Source organism: Danio rerio, chromosome 2 (assembly GCF_052040795.2).
Source record: "Danio rerio strain M-AB ecotype USA chromosome 2, GRCz13ab, whole genome shotgun sequence".
Taxonomy (NCBI): domain Eukaryota; kingdom Metazoa; phylum Chordata; class Actinopteri; order Cypriniformes; family Danionidae; genus Danio; species Danio rerio.
In genome coordinates this window covers 35,027,356-35,042,830 of record NC_141022.1, presented here as the reverse complement: position 1 = coordinate 35,042,830, position 15,475 = coordinate 35,027,356, and the positions used below count along the sequence as shown (strand labels likewise).

The window sequence follows — 15,475 nt, the reverse complement described above, 5'->3', positions numbered from 1 at the left end:
ATTATATAGTACTTCAAGAAACATACAAATGAAGAAAAATTAACTCAAAGTTGTATTAAAATGAGTGAAATAAAAAAATGGAAAGAAATAATATCCGCAGGAAAAAAATGTAATAATGTGACTTCAAGAAATTGCAGGTAATATTTTTGATCAATTTATAACGTTATTAGAAAACATCTTAATTGAATGAACGTTAGCGGTATATTTAGGACTTGTGGATCTTATTTGGGTTTTCGTGTCTGATAAAAAAAAACTGCTCTGGCCAAACGCTCAAGCGAATACGTTGTCATAGTAACTGTAATCCAACGTCATTTCCTTTGATTTAAAAAGCCTCGAGCCATCAGCAGTAGAAGTGTAGCCTGAGGTAAAGAAGTGTTGGAGATGAATTCTGCTCCCCCTCACCGCCGCCATCCAAACTGAGGTCCACCTCCACACGGGACAAAGGCCATTTTTTGTGTCACCTCAGTAAACACCGGGCGTTTGGATGTTATGGCCGAGTCGAACAGCGCAAGTTTCCCTCACTCGACACCGAACGGGTCCAGTCGCCACGAGAAGAGTTTGGGTCTCCTCACAGTCAAGTTCGTCACCCTGCTCCAGGAGGCCAAAGATGGGGTGCTCGACCTCAAAGTGGTGGGTTAAAACACATTTACGAGCCGAATGAATGAGTGACGAGAATGAATGAAAGTCGACAGGCTGCGGAGTTCAGTCAGGACGTACACAAAGAAACTCTCTCACCTGAGTGAACTTTCGCCGTAAACTGAGGCGTTTAGTAATAGAGTTATGCAGAAACATTAAAGCTCTGGTTCGAGGTTGATTAAAAGTGTTAAATGAAAGATCGAAATGTCGTGTCTTGTGTCAGGGGGGTTTGTACAGAAACCCATTTTTCTCTCACAGCAGGTGTTTGTTACCTGACGCTTGAGGCAGCAGAGGCGCAACATGTAAAAACATTGGAGAAAATTTTACTCAGCCTAAAACACCTGTTACTTTCCTCTAAAATGTACTAAATAAAGCACCTAAACGATATACAAATTTAATTTTGCAAATCTGTTTATATGTACAAATGAGATGTGCTTAACAGTGTGCGAATTATACATTGACATCTGGGGCGTCTGCTGTTAAGGTTAGTTTGTGCCATACATACTTCAGTCATTTATGTATTACATCTAGTTTGTTAATCAAACGTATTTAAGTTTTCAGCGTTTTGAGAGATATATTTTGTGTTTTCTGACCTATAGTATTCCCTGATTGGCTATTTCAAATGTCACTGTAGGTTAAACTACAAACTATGCATCTAATTTGATTTTATTTTCAGGCTAAATATAGACACAAACACCTATTTTACGACAAAACAAAGTCTTATGAACATGATGTCTGTTGGTGCTCCAGATCTGCCACTTTTTCCAAATAGTCTGATTGGTGCAATTATGCATTAACAATGGTTTGAATCATTATAGGGGTGGTTTATATTAAATATTATATTTATTACTAACATTAGTATTTAAAAAGCAAATCAGAGTGGAATATTTCTCAATATTAAAAAACTATTAAACTATTAATATTAAAAACTAATTAGGGGGGTCAATCCCCCCAAAGCCCCTTAAAATTTGCACCAGCAGGTTTGGGATCTGTTGTTTTGGTGTAGTTATTCATAGTCTTGTGATTTTCGTACATCAAAAATAAAAAAAAATCAAATTTTAATACATTCACTTTAGTTGCTGTGCTTTCATAATGAAAAATTACAATTTAGAAAAACTGCAAAGATAAATGTTTTTCATGCAGAAATGAGGTACAAGTGAAACTTTTTTGTGTGTTGTTTGCATGAGAAAATACATTTATTATCATTTGGTCATTTGATACAATTAGTTAACTTTAGTTTACAATTAGTTTTTTCTTATTAAATTGTTATTTTTATTTTTAAACAGTTATTTCACTTATTCATGATATCGGTTTGGATATGAGGTGGTATATATCAACACAAGCTATTTTGGGTCCCGCAAATAACCAATTCCTGTTTTCTAACTGCATGATTGCTTATAATGACATTGTGATTTATTTCCATAGGCTGCTGACAGTTTGGCTGTCAAACAAAAGAGGAGAATCTATGACATTACCAATGTCCTGGAAGGCATTGGACTCATTGAAAAAAAGACCAAAAACACCATTCAGTGGAAGTGAGTTCAAAGATTAAGATGTGCCACAAAGTGCTGATGGTACTGACGTATTGTATTTATGTATACAATATTTCTTTATGTAATTATGTGCATTTTTTTTAAATGTGTGCTAAATTTGCACCATGCATGCTCCTTTGCATCCATCTCCAAAGCAGTTGCTTTATCTTGTTTAGGGGGGAGAGTACAGGCTGCCAGCCTCAGGAGGTTCTTGAGCAGGTGGAACTTCTCAAGGCGAATATCGCTGATCTGGAGCTTCAGGAAAGAGAGCTGGACATGCAGAAAGCATGTCTGCAACAAAGCATCAAACAACTGAATGAAGACCCCTACAGCTGCAGATATCCTTACTGTCAGTAGGCGTTTCCATTAACCTTCAAATTATGCAAATTGCAAAACGCATCCAATGGAAATGTGTCCATTAAAAAAAACTCCTATATTGCAAAAAAGCTTTTGCGCTCACAGAAGGTGGTTTTTACGACAAGTCATAAAATGAATCTTTCATAAAACTAAAATGTAAACTTTTTTTTTTTTTTTTTTTTTTTTTAAATACAGGTAACATGGAGTATGTAAAATGATTAATATTTATGGTTTGGTTGGCATATGATAGGATATGACATATGTGTTAATCCAGAAGTTGTTTAAATGTACTTTAATTAATTTTATTATGCAGAGGTTAGCAATGCAATAAAGGCATTTTGGGCATGAGAGGCTGTGGCACATTCACATCTACACCAGTTATCATACTGTTCATTTAGATTGCACAACTGTAACAGTAGGATATCATTCTAAACTGAAAAATGTCTATCAATCCAAGCAAAGTGCCTCTGAAAATAAACGCACTTTATATACGTAGACACACAAACACACATGCTTGTGCTCAATTCAAATTCAGTTATTCAAAAGTCAATTTTATTTAATTTTTTTACTTGTACAAACTATGTTAGTTCAGTTTTGATTGTATTCACTTTTTATTAGTTTTACAAAGGTCCTTATATGTGTTGGCTATATCTACATATAATCTATCATAGTTTTCATATAAATTAATGAGGCCGTAATATTATGGAAATTCTTATTTGTGTCTGTTAAAAAATTAATCATTCCTGATTCACAATAACAGGAAATATAAGGAAAAAGTCAGTCGAGATCTATTGTCAATGCCTGGCAAGAGTTACAAACCCATTTTCAAACATTTGGATGTCTCTGTATTAACAGACAAAAATAAATTGCCGATCTTCAGACACATGAGTGTTGCTTATATTTGGTCTAATAAAGATTAATCATTCCATTCCAAGAATACCATCCCAAAGTTTAAGCACAGCTACTTCATGATTTTTGGATGATTCTCTGCCAGTGATTCAGGTCACTTTTCTAAGGTAGATGGTATCCTGAAAAACGACTACAACAACATACTGGATGAAAAACTGGTATCACTGTGTTTACCCTGGCTCAGTCCCGCGCGTGTCACCAAGGTACGAAACGTGACACAGACAGACACACAAACACACACGCACGAACAAACGAAACGAACGTACGTTATGAAAATGATAGTTGGTTGTACGGTTGGTGGTTCACTTACATTATTTGGTAGGATTACATCCACATCAGAAGTGAACTGTACCAGAGTTCGCATGAACCGTACCCCAGATCACTCAGATTTGGGTACGGTTCACGGGTGCACACCTGAGTTCAGAAGACATGTTCACACTAGCTAAACATACCATACTATGATGTCAAACGTACCCGGGTGCAGACCAAAAGTACTAGTGTGAAAGCACCCTAAGCCTTGATCTGAACCTGACAATTTTTAGAGAGAGTTCAAGACCAGAGGGCTGTACCATAAAGCCTGATTAGCTGCCTAGTCACTTAATTTTCAGTTTACTTTGCACCAATTTTGTATAACAACTTTCATCATTCTTTGTTGCCATAGTATTATGGAGATGCTGAGCTGAGCTACCTTCATAGTACCTAAAGCTCAAAATTGTTTCAAAGTAATCTGAAAATTAACCGGCCAGCCAGCTAATCTGGCTTCATGGTACAGACCCCTGGGTTTACGCTCAAAATTAAGCCATTAGGCCATAATTGTCAACAAATAGAAGTTTTCAGACATCCAGACTTCTTGTGGAGATGAGAGAAAAGAAATGACTTTTCTGTTTATTATTTAAAAGGGGTATGAGTGATTCTGAACATTGTGATTTTAAATGTTCAACAATAAATTGACTGTGGAATATCACATTTCTTCAAATATCAGATGTAATTTTTAATTTTTTTTAGTTGCTATTTACATTTTAAATATTTGAAAGTAATATACATTTAATTTGTGACAGAAAATAATTTTAAAAACCAGTTTAATGAACACTTCAAACCTTTTTTTAAATATATTCCTAAAGTGGCCTTAATAAAGAAATAAAAAAATTACTTGAAAAGAAAAACTAAATCTAACCTCGTGATAATGATTCAATATAATATGTGTTTACCTTAATTGTAGAGCTGTTTGTGTGTTCATCTGCATAGATTTATAGGTATTGAATTTTGTCTTAATATAACTAGTCCCTTAGTTCACTTGACCTTTTAAAAAAATTATGTATATATTATGCCACATTTAAACCATGTCTGTTGCTAGTCTATATATAAAGGTGTGTGCAAATGTGAAATCGAAATATGCCTAGTGTATGAGTCACAAGCACTAGTAAATTTTCCCCCCTCATTCTCGTCTGATATTCCTCCATTTTGGGGTGGGTCTTTAAATGATTGTCAGTCCCAGAAAAATGCCATTGTCAGAGGAGTGCACCTAATTACATGTTGAATGCAGTGCTGGTTCTTGTTTGAATGTGTGTTGGGTATTTGAGTGGCCCTAGTCCAGTTTTTCCAGTCTCTAATCCAATGCGGTTCATTCTAGAGTTTCATAACCCTCACCCCACCAGTTATTCCACTCTGGATCAACCTGGTTTAATCATAACTTTAGGTTTTTATCTCAAAACTTGAAATGTTATGGTACTTACAACCTAAGACGGCAGTGTCCAAACTTGTTCCTGCAGGCCACTGTCCTGCACAGTGTAGCTCCTGCTCTAATTGTACACACCTAAACTAGTGTGCACATTTACTTGGTGTGTTTCATTTGCCCGCAGGTAGATTTCAAAGTACTCTTGATGGGGTAAGCTCAAGGTAATGATTGTGTCAGGACCAACTTCACATCTATTAGAAACGTTGGGATGTTTAAAAATGGATTTGATAACCCTGACTTAAAGGGATATGATGATGGGGGGGAAAAAATCTATTCATTTACATTTACAAATTCAATCTCCCAAGATTTGAAGCATTGACATAGTTGTTTACCCTGTATGTTAATAACCAAGAATGTATTTTTGCAAACAATTGCAAAGTTTTTTTTTTATTATTTATTATTATTTTTATTATTTTAAAATTTTTCTTATTACTGTGTCCCTTTTGGGGCTCTGTATCATATGGACTTTTCTGACATGAAAATGTGCAAGATGGTTGAAATTTTATTAGCCGTTGGTTCAGGTTCCTTAGTGTTGTATACATACAGCTATGTGATGCATGAGGACATCTGTGATGCGTTCAGCGGAGACACTCTTCTAGCTGTCATGGCACCATCAGGAACTCAACTAGAGGTCCCAGTGCCTGAAATGGTACGATACACCAACACCAATGCATTTGTCTTTTAGAGCAATTTTAAGGTTTAATCTGAAACATAAATGTGAAATTCATTTAACCTTTTTCTCCTTTTTTTTTGGTCTACAATTTTGACAGGGCCACAATGGTCAAAAGAAGTACCAGGTGAACCTGCGAAGTCACTCAGCTCCCATCCAGGTGATGCTGATAAATAGAGAGACGAGCTGCTCCAAGCCTGTTGTCGTCTCGGTTCCTCCTATAGATGACATTTCTTCCATGCCGACTCCTCCTAGCACTCCAGCTGGACTGCAGAGGTTCCCCATCTCCTCTATTGATCTCTGTGATCAAAAGCACGGCCTGCTTAAAAGTCCTGCTGCAGAGCACCAGCTCACACCATCCTCCACGTCCCCTGATGTGCACATGGGTAATGCCTTTTTATTGGCCTTAATACTTACTGTGTGACTGATGTTTGTAATACCTGTCATTGTTCTTTTTGCATGTTTAGATTTGATGAGGAAATATTTTTATTATACTTTTAATAAGTATTTATGAATATATATTACTGTTGAGAGTTTGGGGTAAGTGTGATGTGTTTTGGAAGTCTCTTGTTTATTTAATACGTATATATAAGAGGATAGCTATGTAGTTTAAATTAATGAATTTTCTGTCAATATGAAATGCTGACATTACTGATCTTGATAAGCAGTTGCCTCATGTGTCATAAAAGTCAATAAAAAGGTGAATAATATATTAAAATTATTGCTATTTTATTATTTTAACGTGTAATTTAGATTTTTTTTGTGATGATAAAGTTAATCTCCTTGTAACCTAGTTTTTGTTCTTTTTGTTGTTGTTCTTGTTATTGAAGATGTCATCAATAATATATTACTTTTTTACCTGAGACTATGATTAAAAAGTTCAAAACCGCAGCATTGAAAACTTAATGTTTCTGTAAGATTATAAATGTTTTGCTGTTTTTTTTTTTTCTTATAAAAATACAGATCCTCAATCATTTAAATATAGTTTTTTTTCCCCAAGAATGCAACCCAGAGTCACCTGCCAGTCAGTGTTTGTTGATGCAGAGCTCTCTAGGAGGTCCTGAAGAACAGCAGAGGGAATTGGGAGGTCAGGATCTACAGTCCATGCTGGAAGAAATGAGGGATGAGAGAGAAGGTGATCAAGCTAATAAAAGATTATTCCAGAGTATTTTTTATGCATTTATTTGAAAATATTGAACAGCTTTTTTTCCCTTCCTCTAGGAGTTTCTAACCTTATTGATGAATTGATGTCCTCAGATGGTAAGTAAAAATAATTTTGTCGTTTATCTGCATTGTTGGCCTTCTGAATGGCCTCTTGTGGTCACAAGGAGTTTACTGTTGTGTGCTCTCCTTATCAGTTAATCATCAAGCTAGCAGTGTAGATAAATCGTTTTAATATCTCCCCACCAAAGGAGGATGGATTCCTACAGCTGAGTGATGGTTCTTCTCAAGGCCTTCCTTCTGTGCATGACTTTTATTATGGGCTCATTTTTAGCTTTGAGATGTATAGCAATAGAATCTAAAATTAACTCCTTTTGTGAACTTCAACAAAAATGTGCTATTTTTCCACAAAATTTCGAGCTAACAACAGCAAAAATATTAATATGCTTTTAATAAGTATTAACTTACCATATTTATTTATTTATTTTTCTTTTAATATTATATGTAGGTATGTGTCTATGGATCACATATAAGACTTCAGATCTTGGTGTCTGCATTTATAAATGTGACTATACACATAAAAGGCTAATTAAAAGCAAGTGTATTGTTTACTTTATTGTGGAAAAAAATAAACAAAATGCTTAGTTTAAACCTTCACTTGATAAGAAATATTATCAGATTTTTAACTTGGTATGCTAAATCATTTTCAAAAGATTAAAAACTTCTTGCTAAAAATCAAGTGTCAATTATAAGGATTTAAACAAATATTTTGATTCTTTAAATATGTCATTAAATTAATATTGTTCTAAATGTATCTAGTAAGATAGTGACATTTTAGTGAGTGTCTTCTGTAACTCATGGTACAAAAATATAGGATGTTATTTTTATTATTTAGGGAACATTTCATAAAAATGAAACCAGACCCATTCTAATGTATTGACCTTATTCTTCGCATACGAGCAGGCGCAGCCATTTGAATCTCTTTGGCTCGAGACTTCTGGTCTTATTCACTTCTATTAATTTTTAGACGTTAAAACAACTTGTTGTGCTGCTTAATGTTGCAAACTGATATTTTCTTATTATATTATTTTGCTTTATGTGTATAGCCATGGACACACTTGTTTGTAGAGCAAGTAGTTTGACCGTTTTCTGCTGTTTATTATTCCAAGTCATTTCTCCCATAAGCAACTGAATCGAAAGTTCCAGAACAATCGCAAAATCGAGTGCGCTTCCCAATTTAAAAATAAGGTCAATAGAATTATAATGATAAAAATAAACTATATTACAGATATCATGCTTTTTTCGTTCTTTGGACCTATGTGTGTATCTGTATCAGGGTTTTCCTGCATAGAGGATTAAAGGGCAGCTACCTCTATCAATTTTGTTTTACCTAAAATTAGATTCTCATCTTGAAAAAATCCTGAAAAATGTATTATTTTATCACAAAAAATAAACAGCAACTATTTGCATTATTGGTAATACAAAATGTTTTTTTTTTTTATGTTTAAAAATATGATTATTGCCATTTTTACTGTGTTGATAAATAAATCACTTTTATTGTCACATCCTCAGCTGCATGTGTATTATAATGAGCAGAAATCTTTGCCATGATGAGATGAAAAAAAAAAAAACTGAAAACAAAAAACTGACTTTTGAACAGGAAGACAGTATGTGTATTTCCAGTTTGTTTTTGTACATGTAAATTGGACAAACCAAATAATTATTTTTTTTTTTTTACTCTTGCCAGTTTTCCCATTGTTAAGACTGTCACCCAACCCTGGTGTGGACTACAGTTTCAACCTGGATGACAACGAGGGAGTCTGTGACCTGTTTGATGTACAGATTCTTAACTACTAGAACATGATTCGTGTCACACTGATCCACACTTTATTCTCAAAGGACAAATGCAGAGGTAACGAGTCTCTTTCCCCCACTGCCAACGGCTGCATTCCTGCCACACTTCCTGAACCTTGAACTTTGGCTTGCACTCAGTTTCACATTCATTCACACTTCATCCTTAGCAAGTCTTTAACAGTGTTGTCCTGTCTGCTTTCAACCATGACTAATGTTTCAGAGAAAGAGACAGGAAAGATTGAACCCTCCCACCCAAACTGTAGACTCTATTGTTATTTTGTTTGATACAGTCGTTAGTTTGGTTTCATTTTTTTGTATTTTTTTTACCTCACCCATTGTTCCCGATGAGTGATGGTGCATTTCATAGAGGTGAATGGAGGGAAGCCTGAATGTAATCTGAGGAATTAAAACCACCCAAACATGATACACTTTAAGATTTGGCTGTTCACTTGTTGGAACATGTGCCAAAAACAATCTGTTTTTTTCTTATTCATGATACTAAAGTTCTAACCTTTATATTTTTTTACCACATATTGCAAGCAGTAGACATGAAAATGAATAATATTATTTAACAGCACACATAACGATTTGAACAGTTTGATTTGTTTGTTTCTTAACTATTTAATCAGCACTCCACTGTGTATATTTATATTGCGTTTTTGTTTGTCTTTGTTACTGACTGCCATGTTGGTATATCACTGTTGTTCACCTTGTTGTGAAAAGCTGATTTTTGTTTGTTTGTTTGTGTAGAGGCAATCCTAACTATTTAAAAAAGGGAAATGATTATAATTTTGTACTATATTGTTCTTTAGAGGACATAAAGCTGCCTTGGATAATCTTTGTTTCTACATTGCATTCCAAGATTGTGCCTTACACAGTTTGTAAGTAACTATTTTCTTTGTATAGTTTTCTAATCAAAAGAGCAATGTTTTTTTGTTCTGTTGCACATTTTTTAACCAAAGTTTTTTATATATGTGTGTATGTATATGAAACGCTTGTTATTGCTCAAGTATTGTGATCACTTATGTTTGGTGTTGAAAGGTTTGTTTGTAGCACTACAATATAACACACATGAAGCATTCTTTTGAGTTGTCTCACTTTCTCTCTATTTATTTATCTTTCTTAAGGTTTTATTTGTTTCACACACAGCAGTGTTTGGACAGCAGATTTAAAAATGAAAAGGGCTATGTCATTTTTTAACAAACCTAAGTTATGACCTTAACAGACCAGAAGGTGGTAGCAAAAACACAGATGAAATTTCTTTGCTGCCTTTTCTTTTGTACCTGCAAGACTTTTCTTTTTTTAACTAAACCAGTTGTACTGTTTAATATTTAAAAACAGTTGAACGCTATCTACTTTATACAGTAAAAGAAACTTCATTAAATTATTTTGATGTAAATGTGGGGTTTTCTCGTAAACGTGTGAAGTAACTTAAGTTTACTCGTTTATTCACATAAACAAAATTATATTAAAATGTATAACATATATTTTGGTTTTCCTCAGCTCCCCAAACAATAAAACAGGGCTCATAAAAACTGAATTTTAAAGATAACGAAATTGTAAATTGTATATATTTTGTAAAAATGTAAATATTATCTTGCTAAGACATGTTATTAGCTGATAGTGATATAATGTTCCTATTCGTTCTGTTTTAAATATTATATCAGCACCAAATTGAATATTTTTGCTCGGCCTAAATAAAATTTTATTTGCTCAAGTATGACTATGGCACAGAAAAGCCTATATGTCTTATTTTTTTAGGATATAAACTGTTTATCTCCAGTTCCATATGCTTTTCTTTGTTGGAGTATCATTTGAAAATCAGTTAGGCCTTTACATGTATGGTGGAAGATTTGTTTTGTAAAGGTTTGTTTGGATTGTGCAGCTGGAGTTAATACAAATGAGATTTTACCCTCGTGACCCATTGAAGTGAGCCAAGATTTTTGCAGAATGCTAATCTGCGTCTCCTGAAATTCTTTCAAACATCTTTGATCATTGTGAAACTAGATATTGCAGAACTGTGCCAAAACATTTCAAACTGAAATGGTGCAGATGTGCAAAATGACCAATCATGCACTATGATGTTATTACAGCCAAACGAAAAACACCCTATGATTTAAACACTGAATGATCAAAACAGCGAACATGATGAGCTTATGTAAACAAGAACATTCTTCCATAATAATGATAGGGTCAAAAACTGTTTTCTGTTGTCTTTGTTCTGATAGGTTATTCGTCTAGAGAGCGTGATTCTGATTAGTCAGTTGTGGTATTTAGTGCTTTGATATTCATTCATATTTGCTGCTTTCTATGGAACTAGTGCATCCTGGTTTATTAAAGTCATGCCAGCAATATTTTACAAGTTTAGAAAACTTCTTTTTATTCATAATTTTGCAGATGGTTATGTAGAAAAAGATACATCACACACAGTCTTGAAATCATCTTTCGTACGCATAAATGCAAACTTTCAGGTCAGTCTATTACTTTATTCTTATTCATGCATGTACAAATGGTGTGAAAGGCAATCAGGACCCAAAGTTTTTACATTTTATTGTCATCACACCGAGCTTGACCATGTTAAGGCAGAGCTTTGATCATGCAGATATGCTGATATGCTTTGTGCTTGCAGGACAAAATTTCATAGTCTTTCATAACTTGCGTGGATCAAAGTAACTTAAGCACCTGATGACATAGTTAAGTCTTTTTAAGAAGTCTGCAACTCTCAGACCGATACTAGACAGAGCTTGAGTTTTTTATAGTGCAAGCATGCAGATCTTAACTAGTGTAGAGGAAGCAATTTTGTATTGCTCCTTTTAAGTGTGCATAACAAAGCACAGACTGATCTTATTAAGGTGGCAATGTTAAATGTATTTCTAGTTTATGCCTAAATGCATTTCAACTATGTCAGGGTTCTCTCACGGTGAGCCTAGTTCGATTCACGGCTCGAGGTCCTTTGCCTATCCTTACCCTCTCTCTGCCTCCCACACTTTTCTATTTATACTGTCCTGTTTAAAGGTAAGAAACCCCTATAAAATAATAAAAATTAAAAAAAGATTTCTGGCCCTGATTGCCTTCCATATCATATCAATTGTCATGAAAACAAAAAATCTTGACGTATGCGTATGCCCCTGCCAGTATACCATTATGGTATGCAGTCCAAATAAACATGGCGTCTTATATGTCTACCCAAGCATGCTATGACTTGAATCAACCATCAATCCACACAAGTCCATGTCTCTCATATCACTCCGCAGAGCTTGATCTTTCTTTGTTGTTCTTTTCGATACCAACTCGACTGTTGACATCTTGCGTCTCAGCATTTACTCGAGAAAGAATTTACTCTTCTGGTCAAAACGCTCTGAAACAAAGCTCCATTCTGTCACTTTGTGTACACATTTCCAAAGCTGCAGATGGTGCAGATCCTCCACAGTCTGGTAAACATCTACAACTCTTCATTCCTAATGCTCAAATGGAGAAAGTGCTGGTGTCTCGGGAGTGCGAATGAGAATTCAATGAAATATTTACTTCCTGTTGCTCCCTCGCATGTGCCAACCTCCTTCCTCTGTCTCCAAAGTCTTTGGCACACTTCAAAACATGCTGTCTGAAGGAGGAACCAACGAAAGTATATACAACAGGATTTAGACAGCAGTGCGTAAGTGCCAAGCTCTCTGTGATCTGAGTAGCCCAATCCAGCTTTTTACTAACCCCACAGTGAGTGACAAATGTATACATGATATCTAAAGCCCGGCAGAACTTAACCACATTGTAGGGCAACTGCGTGACCAGGAAAACTCCCACCATCGCCAGCAAAACACGGATGTACTGCCACTTCTTCCACTTTCTATCCTCTGAGAGCTTCAGCAGAGCTCGACCTACACGGGTGTAGCAGAACAACATCACTAGTAAAGGTAGCAGAAACCCAATCACTACCTCCACCATTTCCAAACTAGCTTTAGCCCTGAGCGCCATGTCTGACGGATACATCGCAAGGCAGCTTTTTTTATGAGGGAGTTCTCTGACTGTTGAAAACACCAAATCAGGGATGCCGAGAAGAAACGCAGCCATCCAAACCACCACACAGAGTTTTCCACAATGCTGCTTTTGAAAAACACGTCCAAGGCCTTGGTTTCTGGATCCCACCGACAATGCCAAATACCGATCCATGCTGATGTAGGCCAAAAGCATCATGCTACAGGTGAAGTTGATGGTGTACAGACCAGATACGAGTTTACAGATGGTTATCCCGAGCTGCCAGCCATGGACCGCATCGACTGCCCAAAAGGGCAACGTTAGGAGCAAGAGAAGGTCTGCAACTGCCAGGTGGAGTATAAATGTGTCAGTCATTGTTTTCAGTTGCTTGCAGTATGCATAGACTGCCACAATCAGAGCATTGCCTGCTAAACCAATCACTAGAGATAAGCCAAAAACAGCTGGGAGGAAGATTCTTGCAAAGGAGCGAACGTCGCCTTTCTCGCAGATGGTCTGATAGTCATCATAGCTGAAGTTAGAGCTGCTGTTTTCATACTCTGGGTAATCGTAGAAATGCTCCTCGGAGTTCTCCATTCTCTGAAAATGAAAGCAAGGTTTAAGGGGGTTTTTATACATTCAAAAAAGGCAAGTACTTGATCTGTCCTCTACTTATCATTTACCTCATGGATGTACAAGAAGGCGTTAAAGGCTATCGCAAAGCATTTAGCTATACAGCGCAGTTGGGAATCTGATTGTCAACTAGAAGAGGATGTCAAACAGAGTATGACAGAACATTTTTTTATTTATTCATATTCTTTTCAGCTTAGTCCCTTTATTAATCAGGGGTCGCCACAGAATAAACGGCCAACTTATCCAGCAAACCAGAGGAAAACCGGAGCACCTGAAGGAAATCTACGCATACATGACAAGGTCCACACAGAAATGCCAACTGACCCAGCCGGGACTTGAACCAGTGGCCTTCAGCCTTAATTGTGCTACCCACTGTGTCAACGTGATGCCCTCAGAACATTTTGTTCATCTAATAACCCCAATCACCAATAGATTAATCCTGTCTTTTGTCAAAGAACCTACTGGACCCCACTCAAAAGACATTGTATCAATGCCTCCTTTATTCCTCTCTCTGATAAATGTCCTGACCAGGATCTTGGATCTTTTTTCATGTGATGTGGAATTTGGAAAGATACCAAAAGTTTGGAATCCAGTATGTGTTATGTTATCTAAAATTATTGAATATCTTGTACCAGTGAATCCTTCCATTCTATTATTCAGCGATTGATTCTACGTTGAATCTAACAAAGCTACAAAAGCTGGTTGTCTGGCTGGCTTCAGGACATTATAATGTTGGAATCATCCACAGCTTGAGTGAACTTGGTACAAATGAGTACATTAAAAAGATCTGGACATCAGCTGCTGACAAAATCTCTGTGTTTATTGCACAAAAACAATGATCAGGATCCAGAATGATTGCCTTTTATATAATTGATACTTGATAATGTATTTTTATTTATTTATTTTTTTCTGTCAACTTCTATTCGTTGGAGACCCCAGTTTAAATAAGAGACTGCATGATAAAGGGGTGGGGTAGTTGAATTCATATATTTCATTATATATATATTTTTAGGGTGCATGTTTTATTAACAATAATAAAATAATAATAAAACGGTGAGAATTGCAAAAAACAAACAAAAAAAAAAAACGCAAGTACTGATACAGTTGAAAAGCATATGGTTGCCAGACGAGATGTTTTACTGCCTCAGGCATGTAACAGCCATTCCAAACATTCCCAATCTTTATTATCAAATGCCCTTTTATGCATGCTTCAAATCACAGATAAACTGAAAGAAGGGATGCATATCAGTTAAATGTTGTAAACACTCCCAAGGTTTCCTGCGCAAGCTTATTTACTAAAAGTTACACGTTTCTTATTAAAACCACTTTTCATGTTTTTATTTTTCTCTTTTTGTCTGAACGCGTTGCCAAAGATTCTTAACACTTTCAATTATTTTAAAACTTCCAAATTAGTTTAATGTAATTTAGCTTATTTAAAGACTATAAATGTGTTTTATTTCATACTAATCTACAAAATTGAAAACCAAGAGTTATTTTCAAATAGCAGATATGCACGTTTTTAAGGGTTCATAATTGTTTATCCTAATTTATTTCTTTTGTTTAAGTCTTATCTGCCAAACTGCATGCTATTTCACCAGCTAACATCTTGATCTTATTAAACTTCTACTTAAAAACAAAATAATCTTCTAAAACTGAAAATGCCATGCCTTTCTTACCTCGAAAGGGTTGAAGCTTTGCCTGAAGGCAGAGTGGATCGTTTCTGTCTGCTCTTCCTGTAAAACAGTCTGTTTACTCTGACTCATACATGAAGGGTTTGACTCCCACACCTCACCATACACTCAGCCAATCTGTGATTTAAGTAAGTTTCCAACAAACATGCACAGCAAACATGCCCACTAAGTCTTACAGACACAATATTAGACTGCACATGAGATAAAAACTGTAATGCATAGCAGGCTCAACTGAAACAAGATGGTCATATAATCAAAATTGAATATGCATGCACTTATTTCATGCACATTTTTTTTTATTTCTTTAAAAAAAGTGTTAGTATAAATCTTT

The 15,475-nt window shown here is 35.5% G+C and overlaps 2 protein-coding genes across 4 annotated transcripts; one reads left to right on the top strand and one right to left on the bottom strand.

The window, feature by feature from the left end:
* The first annotated feature begins 319 nt into the window (after positions 1-319).
* Positions 320-9,935, top strand: e2f5 (E2F transcription factor 5). Of its 3 annotated transcripts, none has more exons than NM_001197300.1 (8): positions 320-630; positions 2,062-2,171; positions 2,345-2,506; positions 5,710-5,818; positions 5,940-6,225; positions 6,840-6,974; positions 7,061-7,099; positions 8,748-9,935. In NM_001197300.1, the coding sequence occupies exons 1-8, from the start codon at positions 490-492 to the stop codon at positions 8,855-8,857; spliced, it is 1,092 nt and encodes a 363-aa protein (NP_001184229.1). In that variant the 5' UTR covers positions 320-489; the 3' UTR covers positions 8,858-9,935.
* A 1,282-nt stretch (positions 9,936-11,217) lies between these two features.
* Positions 11,218-15,343, bottom strand: ackr4a (atypical chemokine receptor 4a). The gene is made up of 2 exons (XM_087241015.1): positions 15,130-15,343; positions 11,218-13,420 (listed from the first exon to the last, which is right to left on the bottom strand). The coding sequence occupies exons 1-2, from the start codon at positions 15,214-15,216 to the stop codon at positions 12,320-12,322; spliced, it is 1,188 nt and encodes a 395-aa protein (XP_087097141.1). The 5' UTR covers positions 15,217-15,343; the 3' UTR covers positions 11,218-12,319.
* Positions 15,344-15,475: the final 132 nt, after the last annotated feature.

Bases quoted from the DNA above. Each gene is read 5' to 3' on its own strand.
- e2f5 (NM_001197300.1), top strand. From the start codon at position 490: ATGGCCGAGTCGAACAGCGCAAGTTTCCCTCACTCGACACCGAACGGG. The intron at 631-2,061 runs GTGGGTTAAAAC...TTATTTCCATAG, and splicing joins GGGTGCTCGACCTCAAAGTG to GCTGCTGACAGTTTGGCTGT. The intron at 2,172-2,344 runs GTGAGTTCAAAG...TATCTTGTTTAG, and splicing joins AAAAACACCATTCAGTGGAA to GGGGGAGAGTACAGGCTGCC.
- ackr4a (XM_087241015.1), bottom strand. From the start codon at position 15,216: ATGAGTCAGAGTAAACAGACTGTTTTACAGGAAGAGCAGACAGAAACG. The intron at 13,421-15,129 runs GTAAGAAAGGCA...TTTCATTTTCAG, and splicing joins AAAGCTTCAACCCTTTCGAG to AGAATGGAGAACTCCGAGGA.